General features: G+C 47.1%; 1 protein-coding gene across 2 annotated transcripts in view; it reads right to left on the bottom strand.

Moving 5' to 3' along the window:
• Nucleotides 1-950: 950 nt before the first annotated feature.
• The window catches only part of SETD7 (SET domain containing 7, histone lysine methyltransferase), a 32373-nt gene continuing 14119 nt past the window's right edge, over nucleotides 951-19204 (bottom strand). For both annotated transcript variants that reach the window (XM_064149530.1, XM_064149532.1), the window contains exons 3-8: nucleotides 18736-18937; nucleotides 15878-16067; nucleotides 13644-13725; nucleotides 11721-11838; nucleotides 11270-11427; nucleotides 951-10349 (exon numbers count right to left, since the gene is read on the bottom strand). In XM_064149530.1, coding sequence (XP_064005600.1) covers nucleotides 10169-10349; nucleotides 11270-11427; nucleotides 11721-11838; nucleotides 13644-13725; nucleotides 15878-16067; nucleotides 18736-18937 — 931 coding nt within the window. In that variant the 3' untranslated portion in view covers nucleotides 951-10168. The remainder of the gene's footprint in view (nucleotides 10350-11269; nucleotides 11428-11720; nucleotides 11839-13643; nucleotides 13726-15877; nucleotides 16068-18735; nucleotides 18938-19204) is intronic.

Below are 19204 nucleotides of genomic sequence, written 5' to 3'. Positions count from 1 at the left end.
CCCATTCCAATGCCAATCACTCTCTCTGACAACAACTTCCTCCTAACATCCAGCCTAGACCTGCCCTGACACAACTTGAGGCTCTGTCCCCTTCTTCGGTTGCTGCTTGCCTGGCAGAAGAGCCCAACCCCACCTGGCTACAGCCTCCCTGCAGGGAGCTGCAGGCAGCAATGAGCTCTGCCCTGAGCCTCCTCTGCTGCAGGCTGCACCCCCCCAGCTCCCTCAGCCTCTCCTCACAGGGCTCTGCTCCAGGCCCCTCACCAGCTTTGGCGCCCTCCTGTGGACACCTTCCAGCACCTCAACATCTCTCTTGAATTGAGCAGCCCAGAACTGGACACAGCACTCAAGGTGTGGCCTGAGCAGTGATGAGCACAGGGGCAGAAGAACCTCCCTTGTCCTGCTGCCCACACTGCTCCTGAGCCAGCCCAGGATGCCAGTGGCTCTGCTGCCCACCTGGGCACACTGCTGCCTCATCTTCAGCTACTCTCTACTAGCACCCCCAGGTCCCTTTCTTCCTGGCTACCCTTGATGCCATCTGCTCTACAAGTGGCTCAACCATATGCCACAGCCTGCCCCCATGCATCAGCAAGAGAGTGCACATCACAGGATAGGCTATGATGAGCCGCTCAGAGAGGTGGTGGAGTCACCATCCCTGGAGGTGTTTAAGAGAAGACTGGATGAGGCACTTAGTGCCATGGGTTAGTTAATTAGAAGGTGTCAGAATCACAGAATCAACCAGGTTGGAAGAGACCTCCAAGCTCATCCAGCCCAACCTAGCACCCAGCCCTAAGAGGAGACTGGATGAGGCACTTAATGCCATGGGTTAGTTAATCAGAAGGTGTTAGGTGACAGGTTGGACTCAATGATCCTAGAGGTCTCTTCCAACCTGGTTAATCGATTCTGTGCTGCCCAAACCCAGGAGACACAAACCACGAGCAGAAAGGCAACAGTTCTGTTGAATAGTTTAATATCTGCATTGCCTTCGTAGCGCAATTAAAGCAATCTTTAAAATTCACTTATTACAAATGTTTGTCAAGTCTGTTTTTCCCCAGAAACAAGTTGGTTTGTTTTTTTGTTTTCTCTTGCTTCCTTGCACATACACCCAAACACACTATAAAAACCTCATTCATAACGTCAAAGGAAGGGCAATCACCATTCATGTAAACATCTTTCTTAAAGAGTTATCCATTTTTTGTGTTTAAAAGTCATGAATAAACCTCCAGATGTTCAGTAAGGCTCATAGTTCGAGTACAAATGTCATAAAACACCTATCAAGTACTGTATACAAGTTAAATACACGTGTAAGCTTACCCCAAGGATTATTCTTTAGCACTTAGTTCTTCAGAACAGAGACACCCAAGTAATTATGGGCTAAAGAGTATTAAAACAGCAGAAAGGCCCAGCAGAAACTGGTAAGTAACAACACAATTTTAGTCAAGGAATTATGGGCTAAAGAGTATTAAAACAGCAGAAAGGCCCAGCAGAAACTGGTAATAACACAATTTTGTGTGTGGGTATTCTTTTTAAGTCTAGATCTTAAGCTCAAGAGTTAAATTCGGTACAGCTACAGCAGGAAAAGTTTTGTTTCCTAGGAGGAAATCTGCAGAAAGGAGGGGATGGGTTGGGTTTGTACAATACCACAAGCTGAGAGGTATGTCCTGAAGATGTGGCTGGCCTTGCTGTTGCAGCTATTTATGACAGCTGTGGGTAATGCTGCATAAATACTTGCCCAAAGAGCAGCAAACGACCATTTGCCATCATAAAGATCCTTTCTTGCATCTCCCCTGTTTAAATAACACCTTAAAGAAAAACAAAGCAAGCCATTACCTGCTTCTTGGTAACCAATTTAGCATAGAATCAGTCAGGGATGGAAGGGACCACAAGGATCATCTAGTTCCAACCCCCCTGCCAGGGGCAGGGACACATCTTACATCAATTTAAGCCTCTCGCCCCAAAATTTAGCATCTCACCCCAAAATTTAGCATCTGACCTCAATTTACATCTTGTCTCCATTTTATATCTCACCCCAAAATTTAGCATCCTACCCCAAAATTTAGCATCCCACCCCAAAATTTAGCATCTCACCCCAAAATTTAGCATCTGACCTCAATTTACATCTTGTCTCCATTTTATATCTCACCCCAAAATTCAGCATCCTACCCCAAAATTTAGCATCCCACCCCAAAATTTAGCATCTTAGCTCCATTTTATATCTTACCCCAATTTAGCATCTTACCCCAAAATTTAGCATCTTAGCTCTATTTTATATCTTACCCCAAAATTTAGCATCTTACCCCAAAAATTAGCATCCCACCCCAACATCTGGCATCCTGTCTCCATTTTATCTTATGTCAAAATTTAGCATTTTACCCCAAAATTTAGCATCCCACCCCAAAATTTAGCATCTTGGCTCCATTTTATATCTTACCCCAAAATGCAGCATCCTGTCCCGAAATTTAGCATCTTATCTCCATGTGACATCTCACCCCAACATGTAGCATCGCACCCCAAAATTTAGCATCTTGGCTCCATTCTATAGCTTACCCCAAAATTTAGCATCCCACCCCAAAATTTAGCATCCTTCTTCAATTTCCATCTTAGCTCCCTTTCATATCTTACCCCAAAATTTAGCATCTTACCCCAAAATTTAGCATCTTAGCTCTATTTTATATCTCACCCCAACATTTAGAATCCCACCCCAAAATTTAGCATCTTAGCTCTATTTTATATCTCACCCCAACATTTAGAATCCCACCCCAAAATTTAGCATCTTAGCTCTATTTTATATCTTACCCCAAAATTTAACATCTTACCCCAAAAATTAGCATCCCACCCCAATATTTAACATCCTGTTTCCATTTTATCTTAAGCCAAAATTTAGCATCCCACCCCAAAATTTAGCATCCTACTTCAATTTACATCTTATCTCCACTTTATATCTTACCCCAAAATTTAGCATTTCACCCCAAAATTTGGCATCTTAGCTCCATTTTATATCTTACACCAATTTAGCATCTCACCCCAAAATTTAGCATCTCATCTCCATTTTATTTCTTGCCCCAAAATTTAGCATCTCACCCCAAAATTTAGCATCTCATCTCCATTTTATTTATCTTGCCCCAAAATTTAGCATCCTACCCCAAAATTTAGCATCTTAACTCAATTTACATCTCACCCCAAAATTTAGCATCTCATCTCCATTTTATTTCTTGCCCCACAATTTAGCATCTTACTCCAAAATTTAGCATATTATCTCCATTTGATATCTTACCCCAAAATTTAGCATCTCACCCCAAAATTTAGCATCTTAGCTCCATTTTATATCTTACCCCAAATTATAGCATCTTAACTCAATTTACATCTCACCCCAAAATTCAGCATCTCATCTCCATTTTATATCTTGCCCCAAAATTTAGCATCTTAGCTCCATTTTACATTTCACCCAACAATTTAGCATCTCACCCCAAAATTTAGCATCCTACCCCAAAATTTAGCATCTCAATTTATCTCATCCCAAAACTCAGCATCTCATCTCCATTTTATATCTTGCCCCAAAATTCAGCATCCTGCCCCAAAACTTAGCATCTTATCTCCATTTTATATCTCACCCCAAAATTTAGCATCTCACCCCAAAATTTAGCATCTCATCTCCATTTTATATCTCACCCCAAAACTTAGCATCTCATCTCCATTTTATATCTTGCCCCAAAATTTAGCATCCTGCCCCAAAACTTAGCATCTTATCTCCATTTTATATCTCACCCCAAAATTTAGCATGTCACCCCAAAATTTAGCATCTTAGCTCCATTTTATTTCTTGCCCCAAAATTTAGCATCTCACCCCAAAATTTAGCATCTCATCTCCATTTTATTTCTTGCCCCAAAATTTAGCATCTCACCCCAAAATTTAGCATCTCATCTCCATTTTATTTCTTGCCCCAAAATTTAGCATCCTACCCCAAAATTTAGCATCTCATCTCCATTTTATTTCTTGCCCCAAAATTTAGCATCCTACCCCAAAATTTAGCATCTCACCCCAAAATTTAGCATCTCATCTCCATTTTATTTCTTGCCCCAAAATTTAGCATCCTACCCCAAAATTTAGCATCTCATCTCCATTTTATTTCTTGCCCCAAAATTTAGCATCCTACCCCAAAATTTAGCATCTCAATTTATATCTCACCCCAAAACTCAGCATCTCATCTCCATTTTATATCTTGCCCCAAAATTCAGCATCCTGCCAAAACTTAGCATCTTATCTCCATTTTATATCTCACCCCAAAATTTAGCATCTCATCTCCATTTTATATCTCACCCCAAAACTTAGCATCTCATCTCCATTTTATATCTTGCCCCAAAATTTAGCATCCTGCCCCAAAATTCAGCATCTTATCTCCATTTTATATCTCACCCCAAAATTTAGCATCTCACCCCAAAATTTAGCATCTTAACTCCATTTTATTTCTTGCCCCAAAATTTAGCATCTCACCCCAAAATTTAGCATCTCATCTCCATTTTATTTCTTGCCCCAAAATTTAGCATCTCACCCCAAAATTTAGCATCCTACCCCAAAATTTAGCATCTCAATTTATATCTCACCCCAAAACTCAGCATCTCATCTCCATTTTATATCTTGCCCCAAAATTTAGCATCCTGCCCCAAAACTTAGCATCTTATCTCCATTTTATATCTCACCCCAAAATTTAGCATCTCACCTCCATTTACATCTTACCTCCGTTTTATATCTCACCCCAAAACTCAGCATCTTGCATCCATTTAGCATCTCACCCCAAAATTTAGCATCTTGCATCAATTTAGCATCTTGCATCCATTTAGCATCTCGCATCGAGACATTCTGGTCCATTTTGGCTTAGGTCTTACTGGAACTTTTGCTGTTGAATATTCATCCTACCACGAAAAAATATTTCATGCAAACATCAGGGGGTTTATTTTGGCTGTTTTGGTTTGTGTTGGTGGTTTTTTTTTACATGTGAGGAGGATCTTTCCACGGTCATTTTTTTTTTTATGGCTTGAACATTGAATTGCTTCGAAGTTTCTGTATTTCTCCTGGAAATTAAAAGCAACCAGAAAACAAAAGAGAGTAGTTACAGGAGGGGAAAAGAGGGCAGGAGCTTCGATTGCCTGATGACAAAAGAATGCCAAGGGGAGGGTCCATTCATTGCTAGTGACTTTAAGCTGTCAAAAACCTTTGCTCGTAAACATGCACTCAAATCTTGCACCTTTGTGGTTGTTTTGCTTTAAAAAAAAGAAAATAATCTCCCTTTTACAAGACTGCTTAGAAATTCTTTGTCCAAAAAAATAGATTTCTCCTGGTTTCCCAGTACACAAAGCAAAAGCAACAAGTTCTCCCCTGGGATGCAAGCAGAGTGTGAAGCCTACTTACACCCCTGCCACACACACACACACCCCTTGCCCCAGGTGCTCCCATGCCTGCAGTTGCTCGCCCAAAAGCCCTAAGCGCGGTGCGAAGTGAGGCAGAGGCTCTAATGCAGCACCTCAGCATGGAAGGAGAACTTCAGCAACTTGGGTTTCTTGTTGGTTTGCCTTTTTTTTTTTGTTTCCAACTCAACTGGAGTTTAAGTGCTTGGAGGTGAATTCCTCAGGCACCCCAACCAGCTCCAGCAAGTCTGCTGTGCCAGAGGGAAAAGGAAGCAGCGGAGCGCTGGCTCTGCACGACTCGGTTACCTCAAACGCAACGGCAGCGGCTCCCAAAGAGGCTTATCCAAAGAGGAGAGAGAGGATAGAAAGCAGAGAGGTCTGCGGGACAGAAGCAACACCGTAGAGGTCCTGGCAGAACCCAAATGGCCAGCTGGGAAGGAGCCAGAAAAGTGGGAATCCCTACCATTGCTCATGTCCTTGTCCCAGTCGGGACACATTGGCTAAGAAGGGGAGAAATCCCTGACAGGGCTCACTTCCACACCAGCAACCTACCCAGGCAAGAAACCACAGCTCTGTGCCCGAGGCAGCTGATCTGAGGAGGAGGAGGCTATATCCAGATGCTCCCAGAACAGGCAGCCTCGCCAGATGCAGCTCCCAACCTCCCAAAGGTCTGCACAGCTGCACCCAGTCACCCGGCAGCTGGATCTGGGTAGAGGCAGGGAGGGTCACCCCAGGGTGTATTGCTGCAGCTGTGGGACGAGGCAGAAACCCCTCTCAGCTCTCACCCTGATCACTGAAGAGCCACGGCCTGGGATTTTTTCAACAGTTAAGACTCATCTGTATCTAGGTAGGTCAAGGGGGTTTTAGTAAGGGCAGGAGAAGCAGTTTCAGGTTTGTGAAGGGAAAAAAAAAAATCAGGTGTTTTAGAAGGGCTCCAAATGTAAAATGATAGCATGAGACTCAACTGGAGAAAATCCTCCCCGGGCCTGAGCCCTTTTCTCTCTTATCCAGAGGAGTGACCCAGCAGCAGGTAGCTCTCAGCTGTGTTACAGCTCTCCTGCTCTCTCGTCTCCAAGATCAGCTGCCTCTCCAGAAAACTAAGCTTCTGTATTCATGGTTACAAAACACAGTGATGCTGTAGCAGCAAGATGCATTTCCCCCCCCTCCCCCCCAAAGAGAGACAGTCAGCAACTGCTTACACAAGCTGATACAGGCTCCTGCTCATGAAGGAGCTCAGGCAACAACCCTCCCATCCCAGAGGAGCCATGTGCAGCACTGCAGACCAAAGGCATACCTTAGGAAACGATCCACATCTGCAAAGAGCAGCAATCCCAGGTTCTCTTATGCCCTTCTGTAGCCACCATGGCAGTTCTGAGAGCCAGCTCCTCACCCAGGCTGGGCTGACAGGTCCCAGCTGCTCCCCCCAGCCTCTGCACTGGATAGAGTGGGGCAGGCTCTGAGAAAAGCAGAGCTTCTTTACCTTATTGCATGGTCGCCAATGCGTCAGCTGCATTCACTGCACTCAGAGGGATGGCTCTGCACAACGACTGTGTCCTCTGCTCCAAATCCAAAGCACATTTTGGTGGGGGTCTTTGCATTACTACTGAAAAGAAGTGGTTTGCTGAGCTAGCCTTGCTATCTCGTGAGCCCCAGAAGCCGAGCTGCAATACGTTGACCAAGTTAAGGCATTATTTGGAGTTGTGTAACTAACCTGTGTTTGAACCTGTGGTTGCCAACGCACACCTCTCAGAAAACCTCTGAAGGACACACAGAGCCCTGAGCCCTTTTGCTACCCAGTAGTAAGAACCACCCCTGACCGTCTCCCTCCGCTCGTAACAGACCACAGAGCAAAAGGGAACAAAGAAGAAGTAAAAGTTGTGATCTGAGCCAAAGCATCTTTACAGTCACAACTTCCAGAGAAGGTTGGTCGCTGAAGAGAGGATCTATAGGAGTACAAGAGATTTTAATGGAGCAGAGCAAAGGGAGGGCAGAGCTAATGGAGGCAAGAGCCACAGCTGTAGCATATCACCAGGCTACAAGCATAGGCACAAGCAAGAGCATCTGCTTGACTGTCACCACATTATTGGCTTTTCAGGATGCACAGAGGACACCTCAGTGCCTTTTTTCCCCTGGAGTTCCCCTACTTAGGGATGTAACCTCCAAACCTGATGTGTGCAGCCCAAAGAGCACCTATCTAAAAAATCAGGTGATATGGAGACTGACAAAGCAATTTTCACATGACAAAGTGAGAGCAGAGGAATAGAGACTGATAGGAATGAAGCCAAAGGAGCTCTAGAGATCAAAACATTTGAAGCTTGGTTCTCTTGCAGGCACAGAGCGGCCAGCAGTTCACAGCAGGTTAGCAATGCTGTGGAAGAAGTTACCATCCAGTCACAGGAGGGTTCAGTCAATCTTCCCTCTCCTCTTCCCTGCACTTAAACACAAGCCTCAACTCTGCAAACTTCAGGGTCGTGGCAGAAAAATCCACAAGCTGCACACCACAGCTTCCTGCCAGAGAGGTCTGATTTCTGCAGGTGGCTGAAACAGCAATGACCTGAAAACACGACCTGTGGACAGAGAGTGGAAGATGAAGGCATGCATATTTCTTCTCGAGGTGCATTTGCTGGAGCTGTGCTGCCAACTGGCCTTTGACAACTCTCCCTCACCTGTGAGGCTCAGTTCCACCTCTGCACACTCACTTGAATCCCTGAGCTGCAACCACCTGCTTTGGATGAGATGGGGACTGAGTCACAAGTGGTGTCAAAGCTCACATTCAGATCACTGCTGGAAGAGCATCAAAAGACCCTGAGCCTACTTGCTCCCCCCACCTCAGCACCTACGCAGGGTAGCTTTTGTGCAAGCTTAAATGGTGAGATGCTGAGAAAGGTTTGTGATCAGTCACAGGGACTAAAGAGAGCCCCAGCAGAGAGGTCCTTGCTGGTAATTCCTAACTATGCACAGCCACCAAAGCAAGGATTCCCAGACTGCACAGAACAGCAACCTCATCCTTCCACTTGCAGGTACCAACCCTAACACAGTCACCACATGGGTCTGGCTGCCCAACCAGCCAGCCAAGCAAGCAACCCAAACAAAGGTGTTGCAGTAGAAAGGTAGGTCTGATTTCCAAATCACTTATGTTACATATATACAAACCTGTCTAAACTACAAACGTTGAAAGAGAAAGTGTTGCAAACACATCTGAGTTTTCCCTACGCCGCTAAACCCAGAAGAGAGCATCAGAATCCCAGAAGGGCTTCAGCATCCAGACCAGGATGAGAAATTATTTCTCTCTTATACAGCATTAGGCCAAGACCAGTACAGTATCTGGACAAAAAATATAAATGCACAATTCCCTTACCCCTGAAAAACCCCCAAGAACACAGCCCTGCTGATGAATATTCACAAGCACCCCCCTCCCCCCCCCCCCCACTGTTGGCTGCAACAAAGCTATGGATTGACTGCTGTTTGTAAATAGGAGCAGTGAGTGATGTTTGTACATTCATCTGTTGTCTCTCAGAAACAATCTTTTCGTGTGTGTGTATATTTATAGATAGATAGATGTACTTTCAATCTTCTTGTTCTGTAATCTCACGCTTAATTAACCTCGTGCTAACCTCATACCTAGTCATTTACTGTGCCTTAAACCACTACTACTGAAAAGGCAGCTAAGAAGCTCTACTCTTTGCCAACTGAAGGCTGCACAAAAGATACACCTCTCCTTAACCAAGTGCTCATAAGCCCTGCCCTGAAATTCATCCTGCACCTCCTCGAACAGCATTCAAGCATCTCGCTGCTAGGACTTTTGCCTCTTTAAAACACACAAAACCCCAACTCTAATGCAAGTCACCTGCTTGCCTTGCAGAGCAAAGTACTTCTGAAAGTCCTTCCAAAAAAAAAACCCACACAACCCACGAAACCCAAACCAAACAAAAGCAAATCCATTTTCTCCTCTCAGAAAAAATCTTCATGCAAAGAACAGCTTCGTTTGCGTGTCGTAATCATAAATGAACTAGAAGAAGCCAGCCTCAAAGGCTAGATAAATATTAGGTTTGGACATGTTGCTATAACTAGAGAGCCACAGAGAGCAACACACAGCACTCTCACAAACACACAAAAGCCTTTCCACTAGTTAGAAAGGATTATTTTTTTTATCCTTTCCTCCTGCAGAAAAAAAAAGAGGATCTGAGGAAAGAACAACGCTCAGACGAGAGGAAAGGGAGTTAAAACCCAGCCTCCTATACGCTAATAAACAAACTGCTCTATTGCAAGACCTCAGAGGGAAGGTTTTAAAGAGGCAAAATGATGCTACTTAGTAGAGAATATCAAAATATTACTGTTATCATCACAAGTGGCATAATATGCAAAATGCAGTTGCACAATAATGCCTAGGCAGAGAGAGAGAGCAACACTAAGTCTGCCGACTACAAGTGAACGCTAATACCCAAGTTTAGTTTTCTGCCTAAGTCTTTTGGCATCTTTGCATATGGTGCAAAAAGCAGAAGCTACCAAAGAATATCACATCTCGTATAGAATACTAAAGAACTTCTCCAGAGGAGACTGGTGCAAGGCTAGCTAACTTTAAATCTGCTATGAGTAACACAGATCAAACCTTAGTTAGTATGCAAGGAACTTAGCTCTTAACACAGAATGCAAAGTTATGATGCAACGGCATGAACAATCCCTGCTTGTCCAGTTGTCAGTAGAAAGGTAGTGCATAGATCCAAGTGGCTGTTTTCAGTTTGCTGAACCAAGGAGGAGCTCTCTCGTTTTCACTTTTGCTGGGCAGCCTGGAAAGCTTTTAGTTCCAGCTGGTACCACTCTGGTGCTTCGGGCCCGTTTTGCCCCACGGGGTTGTGGTCGTAGCCGTAAGCCACTGTTAGTTCTTCATCCTTCTCCACGGCCCTGATGGTGCGGATACACTTGATGGGCCCAAAGCGAGGATGGACAAACCTAGGCAAAGGATAGACAGCATTTACTAGGCTCAGCTGGCAGCTCACAGAGGCTGCTAACTCCTGCCTCTGGTTTCAGAGGTCACTCACAGCTCAGAGAGTGATCAGGTAGCTCAGTGTCGGATGAGCGGATGGCTTTGGGGCAGCTAGTCTTGAGAGGAGAAGGCTGATGCCTGTAGGTTTAGGTTAGGGTAGATTTAGATTGGACATCTGTGCTGGTTTGAGGCTACCTTAAGTACTGTGTCCTGTTCTGGGCTCCTCAAGTCAAGAGAGATGTTGAGGTGCTGGAAGGTGTCCACAGGAGGGCGCCAAAGCTGGGGAGGGGCCTGGAGCAGAGCCCTGTGAGGAGAGGCTGAGGGAGCTGGGGGTGTGCAGCCTGCAGAAGAGGAGGCTCAGGGCAGAGCTCATTGCTGTCTGCAACTACCTGAAGGGAGGCTGTAGCCAGGTGGGGTTGGGCTCTTCTGCCAGGCAAGCAGCAACAGAACAAGGGGACACAGCCTCAAGCTGTGGCAGGGCAGGTCTAGGCTGGATGTTAGGAGGAAGTTGTTGGCAGAGAGAGTGATTGGCATTGGAATGGGCTGCCCAGGGAGGTGGTGGAGTCGCCGTGCCTGGAGGTGTTGAAGCAAAGCCTGGATGAGGCACTTAGTGCCATGGTCTGGTTGCTTGGCCAGGGCTGGGTGCTAGGTTGGCCTGGCTGAGCTTGGAGGTCTCTTCCAACCTGCTTGATTCTATGATTTTAAGTTCACAACAACATTAACACAGTTGCAAACTTCAAGATACTCCACAACATGTCTCAACAGACTCAAGGTCTCCGTCCACTACACCCTCATCAGCAGAAGCTCTTTCAGGGCTTGGACCCTTTATTCCCAGCCCCACATTGTGAACCCAGACTGCACTCTTGCACCATGGGACTCTACTTACGGGTCATAGATGCAGTTAGGAGTGAAAGAATGGTTGGCCTTATGCCCCAGTGAGGCACAGTACTTGGCGGCGTGGTTGTAGGGCTCTGGCACGTCTATGACTGTCTCATCATCCAGGGATATGGTATTCCCATTGAGGGCCCAGTCTCTGCCATCTACCTAGTTTGGAAAGCAAAAGTTCAGCTTTGTGTGCGTGGGGAGGGATCAACTTTGCCAGCAAGCTGAATGCAAACATTCAAATTCATGCAATTAAAGCTTTCCCTGCAAGCTGTTAAAAGCAAACCCACACAACCACCACCCTTGATGCTACACACACAGAGGTGAACATGCAATCTCTTTAACTTAAACTCCACCACGTTAAACCTTAGGGCAGGGTGGGTGTAAAATTCTCCTGTAGGAAGATTTCAGCAGGAGCAATGAGAACTCAGTCTGACTTTCTTTGTCTCCTTTACCTCCTGGTGTGTAATTCGCACTCCGTTGTAGAAGGACATAACCGTGCTGGCTTCTGCTGCTACTTTGGAAAACAATCCTTCTCCAGCACTGGAAATGAGAGACACATCAACATACACCCTGCAAGGGGAAAAGGGGCATGGAGTTAGTGAGCAGCTACAGTCTTCACTTTCAAGCAGCATTATCACTACGCTGCTGCCACAAAGACTAAATCCTTCAGTGCAGTAACAACAGCAACAATTCAAACCTTCCCAAACCAGCTCCTTTCTCCCTTCTCTCTTCCATCTTGTTCTACTTTGTCAAATGGGGATTTGGTGTAAAGTGAGGGCTGATTTTATCTGTTAATTGGAAATGTTTGTTCTCCAAAGTGCCACTCTATTGCCTTTCAACTTTGCTTTAAACTCAGGAACACCCTCAACACCGTGTCAGAACTCAAGAGATCCTCTCTTAGCTGAAGCTGCTGGTGTGTACATGCACAGCCTCACCCTTCACTGAGCAAGTTTTCAAGGTGGAGGCCTTGATCTTCCAGCACTCAGTGCCAGATTTTACTAACTGCTTGTTTAGTTATCTCAGACTATCAGAAAAGGACTACAAGCCACAAGGACTACTCCCTTAGTAGTAGCCTCTTAGCTGGCTAGGTAAGATGTGTACTTGCAGAACAGCCATAGAAGCAGACTACAGATTGCTGAGGAGCACATCTTGATAGTACAGAGGATGCCACAAACAGGACCTCACTCTCCTCTAGCTTGACAATTCACCCCTGCCTTTTTGCTGGGAGGGGAGAACACTTTGTACCAGGCGTGCCAGGCAGTGAGATGCACCAAACGCAGCGCCCTGCAAACCGAAGCTAGTTAAGCATCTAGGAAAGAGAGAACAGCATTGGGATGCTTTTTGGCTCAGAGAGTTGCAGACATGGACTGTCAGTGGAGTGCAGGACTTGACTGAATGTGCCTTTGAAATGCTAAGAAATTATCCCTGTCTAATCCCTTAAAAAAAAGAAAGTTACCTCTGTTCTATCCACCAGAGTGTAACTTTATCCTGCAGAGCAGGAACAAACTCAGCTGAGTCCAACGCTGACTCCATGTGCAGTACTATCAGCTCCATTTCACAAACCCTTTACACACCTCACCTTGCACAGGTTTAAATGAACAAAGGGTTGCAAAAATTTGGCCCTGAATGTTTAACAGCAAAGAAATGTGGACAGTATTGGGAGGAGGAGAAGGGAGGAGGAGAAGGGAGGAGGAGAAGGGAGGAGGAGAAGGGAGGAGGAGAAGGGAGGAGGAGAAGGGAGGAGGAGAAGGGAGGAGGAGAAGGGAGGAGGAGAAGGGAGGAGGAGAAGGGAGGAGGAGAAGGGAGGAGGAGAAGGGAGGAGGAGAAGGGAGGAGGAGAAGGGAGGAGGAGAAGGGAGGAGGAGAAGGGAGGAGGAGAAGGGAGGAGGAGAAGGGAGGAGGAGAAGGGAGGAGGAGAAGGGAGGAGGAGAAGGGAGGAGGAGAAGGGAGGAGGAGAAGGGAGGAGGAGAAGGGAGGAGGAGAAGGGAGGAGGAGAAGGGAGGAGGAGAAGGGAGGAGGAGAAGGGAGGAGGAGAAGGGAGGAGGAGAAGGGAGGAGGAGAAGGGAGGAGGAGAAGGGAGGAGGAGAAGGGAGGAGGAGAAGGGAGGAGGAGAAGGGAGGAGGAGAAGGGAGGAGGAGAAGGGAGGAGGAGAAGGGAGGAGGAGAAGGGAGGAGGAGAAGGGAGGAGGAGAAGGGAGGAGGAGAAGGGAGGAGGAGAAGGGAGGAGGAGAAGGGAGGAGGAGAAGGGAGGAGGAGAAGGGAGGAGGAGAAGGGAGGAGGAGAAGGGAGGAGGAGAAGGGAGGAGGAGAAGGGAGGAGGAGAAGGGAGGAGGAGAAGGGAGGAGGAGAAGGGAGGAGGAGAAGGGAGGAGGACCTACCTCTCTGACTCATAAGGATCAGGAAGAAGTGCACTGGTTGAAATGCAGGATGAAGTGGATTTGTCAAAACTGTACACTGGGCCTAAAAAAACCCCAAACAAACCAACAAATTACCCAAGGAAATGAGCTCATTAGCAGTACTGAAAGCAAGCAACCTTTAACTTAATTGAGACACGCAAAAATCAAATTGTCATCACTGCAAGAAATGTGCTGTAAGGCTTCCAAAACACACACAAAAAAAGATGTGCAACAGAACTGCATCTGTAGAAGGTCTTCAGCGAGCTACTGTTACAGGATGGTTTATTTCCCCCCCCCTTAGTGTACTTGAGGGTCACAGAACTACAGAACTTTAGAGGCTGGAAGGGACCTCCAGAGTTCATCTGGTCCAATCCCCCTGCCAGAGCAGAAGCATACAATCTAGCATGGATCACAGAGGAACACATCCAGACAGGCCTTGAAAGCCTCCAGGGAAGAAGGCTCCACAACCTCTCTGGGCAGCCTGTGCCAGTGCTCTGGGACCCTTCCAGTCAAGAAGTTCCCCCTTGTGTTGAGGTGGAACCTCCTGTGCTGCAGCTTCCATCCATTGCTCCTTGTCCTATCCCAGGGACAGTGAGCAGAGCCTGCCCCCCATCCTCCTGACTTGCAACCCCCAGACTTGGCACTTGCTACAGTCATTTATTTCCTGCCATTAAGGAGGCAGCTCAGTGGCACAGCTGCCATTAGATCCTTGCATCCCTCTGCAACCAGCTGCCTGGGAGACAGGTTAAAACACAGTACTGCCAAATTGGATAAAAGGCCACTGGCTCTGGTGCCTGAGATCTGGTCTGGCTGAAGGTAGCTTCCTCCAGAGCCTAACTAAATCCTGTTTGCAAAGCACAGCTGCAGTCTCTCAGAAGATGGGTTTTATTTGTTGTGATTTTGAGTGATTGACAAAATTAAACAACAAAAGCATTTGCCCTTTTCTGCCTCCTCGCTGAGTTTTATGTTCCTCCTTCACACCAAGTGAAGCAGTCTTTGCTGGGAAAGCAGAGAATATGTTAACATAGTCCCTCTTTATTACTCATTATTACTCCAGCACATGCACCTTCGAGCAACAAAATCACATCAGAACTGTAGGTTCCAGACATCACTGCCCTGCCTCAGGGGCCAAAGGCACCACTGTGACCATAACCACTGCAGAGGTACATTCCAGCAGTAGCACCAGCAGAAGGGAGCTGGCGAATCACACTGTTACACAACTGAATCTAGTGTACTCATTCCTGTCCCTCTGTCCTTTCAGGTCCCTAACAGAGATGCCAGAACATTCACAGTGCTGACACTCACTTGCATAAACCCAGCTCCCAGAGCTACACCCAGACCATGGCTTCCCTCTCCGCTTCCAACTATGCTCATCTATGGGATGAGACTGAACAAGGCCAAGTGCAGGGTTCTACACTTTGTCCACAATAAGCCCAAGCAGCACTACAGGCTGGGGACAGACAGGCTGAGAGCAGCCAGGCAGAGAGGGAGCTGGGGGTGCTGGGAGAGAGGAGCTGAAGAGGAGGCAGCAGTGTACCCAGGTGGGCAGCAGAGCCAATGGCATCCTGGGCTGGCTCAGGAGCAGTGTGGGCAGCAGGACAAGGGAGGTTCTTGTGCCCCTGTGCTCAGCACTGCTCAGGCCACCCCTTGAGTGCTGTGTCCAGTTCTGAGTCCCTCAGTTCAAGAGAGATGTTGAGGTGCTGGAAGGTGTCCACAGGAGGGCGCCAAAGCTGGGGAGGGGCCTGGAGCACAGCCCTGTGAGGAGAGGCTGAGGGAGCTGGGGGTGTGCAGCCTGCAGCAGAGGAGGCTCAGGGCAGAGCTCATTGCTGCCTGCAACTACCTGAAGGGAGGCTGTAGCCAGGTGGGGTTGGGCTCTTCTGCCAGGCAAGCAGCAACAGAAGAAGGGGACACAGCCTCAAGCTGTGCCAGGCTGGCTGTTAGGAGGAAGTTGTTGGCAGAGAGAGTGATTGGCATTGGAATGGGCTGCCCAGGGAGGTGGTGGAGTTGCTGTGCCTGGAGGTGTTGAAGCCAAGCCTGGATGAGGCACTTAGTGCCATGGTCTGGTTGCTTGGCCAGGGCTGGGTGCTAGGTTGGGCTGGCTGAGCTTGGAGCTCTCTTCAACCTGGTTGATTCTATGATGACAGGAACCAAACCATGTTGTTTGCAGCCCAGAGCTGGTGGTGACAGTGCAAGTTTCCCTGTTAAGCTGAACTTACTTCCTGGGACGACTTCAAACTGAGGTTTCCCATCCTCCAGAGATGTCAGAGTTGCCAGTTTCGCTTCTATCATTTCTCCATCTATGAACCTTCCAGAATATGCAGTTTTGCCATCAGGGTACACATAGGCAATCTTCTCCCCAGTCATCTCCCCTTCTTCATTCACTTCTCCCACAAGGCTGCCTCCATCCTGAAAGCACAGGCAAGAAAGAACAGGCAGAGCATTTAGTTCTATCTATCTTCAGTCAGTGGAAGAGCTTTGCCCCAACTATTTACAGCAGTAAACCTAAACTACAGTAGGTTCAGATGTGAGATCATGCAAATGAGCCAGAAGCTGAGTGGTCATTCCAGTCAGAGTAAAACTGATAAAAAGAAAAGAATTGAGGTTTCAACATTGTCTGAAACAGGCAAAACCCAAAGTCTGTCTTCCTGTGTGACACAGATACTGAGCTCCAACTGGCAAGACTTGCAGGTGAACAGCTTTCCAATCAAGGCTGAAAGCCACCAACAGACACTGTCTGAGTTTTTTTAATACAAGGTTAGGGTGCAGGAAAGAAACAAAATCCATACCTGGCCTTCTTCACTAATAACTTGTGGCTCATCAAAAAAAAGATGCCTAAGATTTGCTTCCTTGCCCCAGCATCCCCCTCCATGACATCAAGTGGTATTCAGTGAGAACAACTGAAAGCTATCAGCAGCAACACTCTTAATTTACACATTTTAGCCCTGGGCTTTGCCATCTGTGATTTGCCTGCAACTCAGGTTAGGTCTATTCAGAGAACTGCAGAAGGAGATGCAGAGAGCAGCTCAGGTCTAACAACTTCAAGTGTTTCCTTCAGAAAAGGACAAGGAAACATCTCCAAACAATGCCCAGGAGCAAAACCAGCAGGTGTGATGTGGAAGCAGACTGATTTTTTAGATCAGGATCACTGCACAGGGACTCTGTTTCATAAAGTGGCACTATTTTGTTCAAGGATGAAAGAGCTTCAAACATACTTTAGTAAGAAACAGCAAACCTTAGGTTTGGGTAAAAGAAAAATCAGTGTACAAAGCCTCTCACACAGAGCCATACAGAAACAACTGCTGCCATGGCAAAGGGTTTGTTTGAAACCCCTTGCATCCCTTAGCCTGGCACCATTAACAGTGATTAACAAGCTCTAAATATCCACATTCCCAGAGGTACAGCAAGACTTTAGCAGCTGAAAGATTAAACAGGAGACATACAACTTGAAGGGGCAGGTTTGTGAATCTTACACATTGGGGTTGCAAAGCTGCTGCTTGTTTGGCAGCATACACCAAAGTGGTTGCTGATTCCAACACATGCTTGGTGGCAAGAGTGACAAAGAGCAAACTAATATGAACTGCCAATGGTGGAGCATTTAGAATGAATCTGGAACTGACTTAACACAGCATAGAAATAGATTGGGCTTGGACCAGCATCTTAATTACATGCAGATGTTTCCCCTTCCTCAGCACAAAGACTGAAAGGTTCAGGTCTGGAGTGCTGCTGTGTGAGGTTGAATGGGAATTACAACTTTAGAAGTTGCATTAAAAGCCTCCCCCCTAAAACCTAGGACAAGTATCACTGCCCTAACTAGCAGAGTTATAAAAGCACATGGAAAATGTATCCAGTTTTTGAATGAATGGTTTAGGTTGGAAGAGACTTCAAGGATCATCCAGTTCCAACTCCCTGCCATAGGCAGGGACACCTCCCACTAGAACAGGTTGCTTAAGGCCTCATCCAACCTGGCCTTGAACACCTCCAGGGAGGTTGTGGAGCAGAGAATCACTGAATGTGATCTTTGGATCACATTGGGCAATTCCCTGCTCCACAACCTCCCTGGGCAACCTGTGCCAGTGTCTCGTCACCCTCACTGCAAAGAACTTCCTCCTAACATCCAGTCTAAATCTCCCCTCTGCCAGTTTAAACCCATTCCTCCTCATCCTGTCATTACAAGACCCTGTCAATAGTCCCTCCTCAGCCTTCCTGTAGCCCCCTTCAGATACTGGAAGGCCACTAAGAGGTGTCCTCCAAGCCTTCTCTTCTCCAGGCTGCAGAGCCCCAACTCTTGTAGCCTGTCCTCATAGAAGAACTGCTCCATCCCTCTGATCTGATCTCTTTGTTATTATTTCTTGTTCTCATATCCCTAAGCAAAACCAAGGGGCAATGTAGAAACCACTACTATTTTCTTTTCACAGCCAATGATCTGATTTCTCTCATTAATCCTACTTGGCCTCAAACCAGCACAGTCACCATGGGTATTTGGTTCAGCTGAGGAGAGAAGGTGCATGCATAGTGGTGCTACTCTGCAAGAAAGAGCAGAGGTGCAAGGGAGAGAAGGTGCATGCACAGTGGTGCTACTCTGCAAGGAAGTGGTGCAGAGGTGCAAGGGAGAGAAGGTGCATGCACAGTGGTGCTACTCTGCAAGGAAGTGGTGCAGAGGTGCAAGGGAGAGAAGGTGCATGCACAGTGGTGCTACTCTGCAAGGAAGTGGTGCAGAGGTGCAAGGGAGAGAAGGTGCATGCACAGTGGTGCTACTCTGCAAGGAAGTGGTGCAGAGGTGCAAGGGAGAGAAGGTGCATGCATAGTGGTGCTACTCTGCAAGGAAGAGCAGAGGTGCAAGGGAGAGAAGGTGCATGCACAGTGGTGCTACTCTGCAAGGAAGTGGTGCAGAGGTGCAAAGGAGAGAAGGTGCCTGCATAGTGGTGCTACTCTGCAAGGAAGAGCAGAGGTGCAAGGGAGAGAAGGTGCCTGCATAGTGGTGCTACTCTGCAAGGAAGAGCAGAGGTGCAAGGGAGAGAAGGTGCCTGCATAGTGGTGCTACTCTGCAAGGAAGAGGGCAGGGGGTGAGGCTTACCGGGTAGTAAATCCAGCAGACCCCGTGCCGAATGTTGTCTTTGTACTGCCCTTTGAAGATCAGCCGCCCGTCGCTGTCGTACTCCTGGGCTGGTCCATTCAGCTCTCCATCCACGTAGGTGCCATGAAGGACCACTCCATCCTCGTAAGTGTAGATTCCTTGGCCTTGCAAGGCATCATCAACATAGTAGCCTTCCAGAGTGCTGGGAAAGAGAAAGGAAAGGTACAGTGGGAGATTCTTCACCCTTCTGAGGTGAAGCTGAAGGCTCGATGCAAGCCTGCTCCTCATTCAACACAACAGTGGGACAGAGAGGCTGAGGGAAAACCTTCAAGAAGCTCAGGTCCGAGTAGGAGGTAACTGTTATTGCCTGCTTTGCTACTGCAAACCCTCCCCAAACCAGACACCACCACTGTGGCAATCACAGCTTCTCCTCGTTTGCTCAGCAGTCTCCCTCCAGCCAGTGTCACTG

Source organism: Pogoniulus pusillus, chromosome 10, assembly GCF_015220805.1.
Source record: "Pogoniulus pusillus isolate bPogPus1 chromosome 10, bPogPus1.pri, whole genome shotgun sequence".
NCBI lineage: Eukaryota > Metazoa > Chordata > Aves > Piciformes > Lybiidae > Pogoniulus > Pogoniulus pusillus.
The sequence above is the reverse complement of the archived record's forward strand: the minus strand, read 5'-3'. Positions and strand labels throughout refer to the sequence as shown.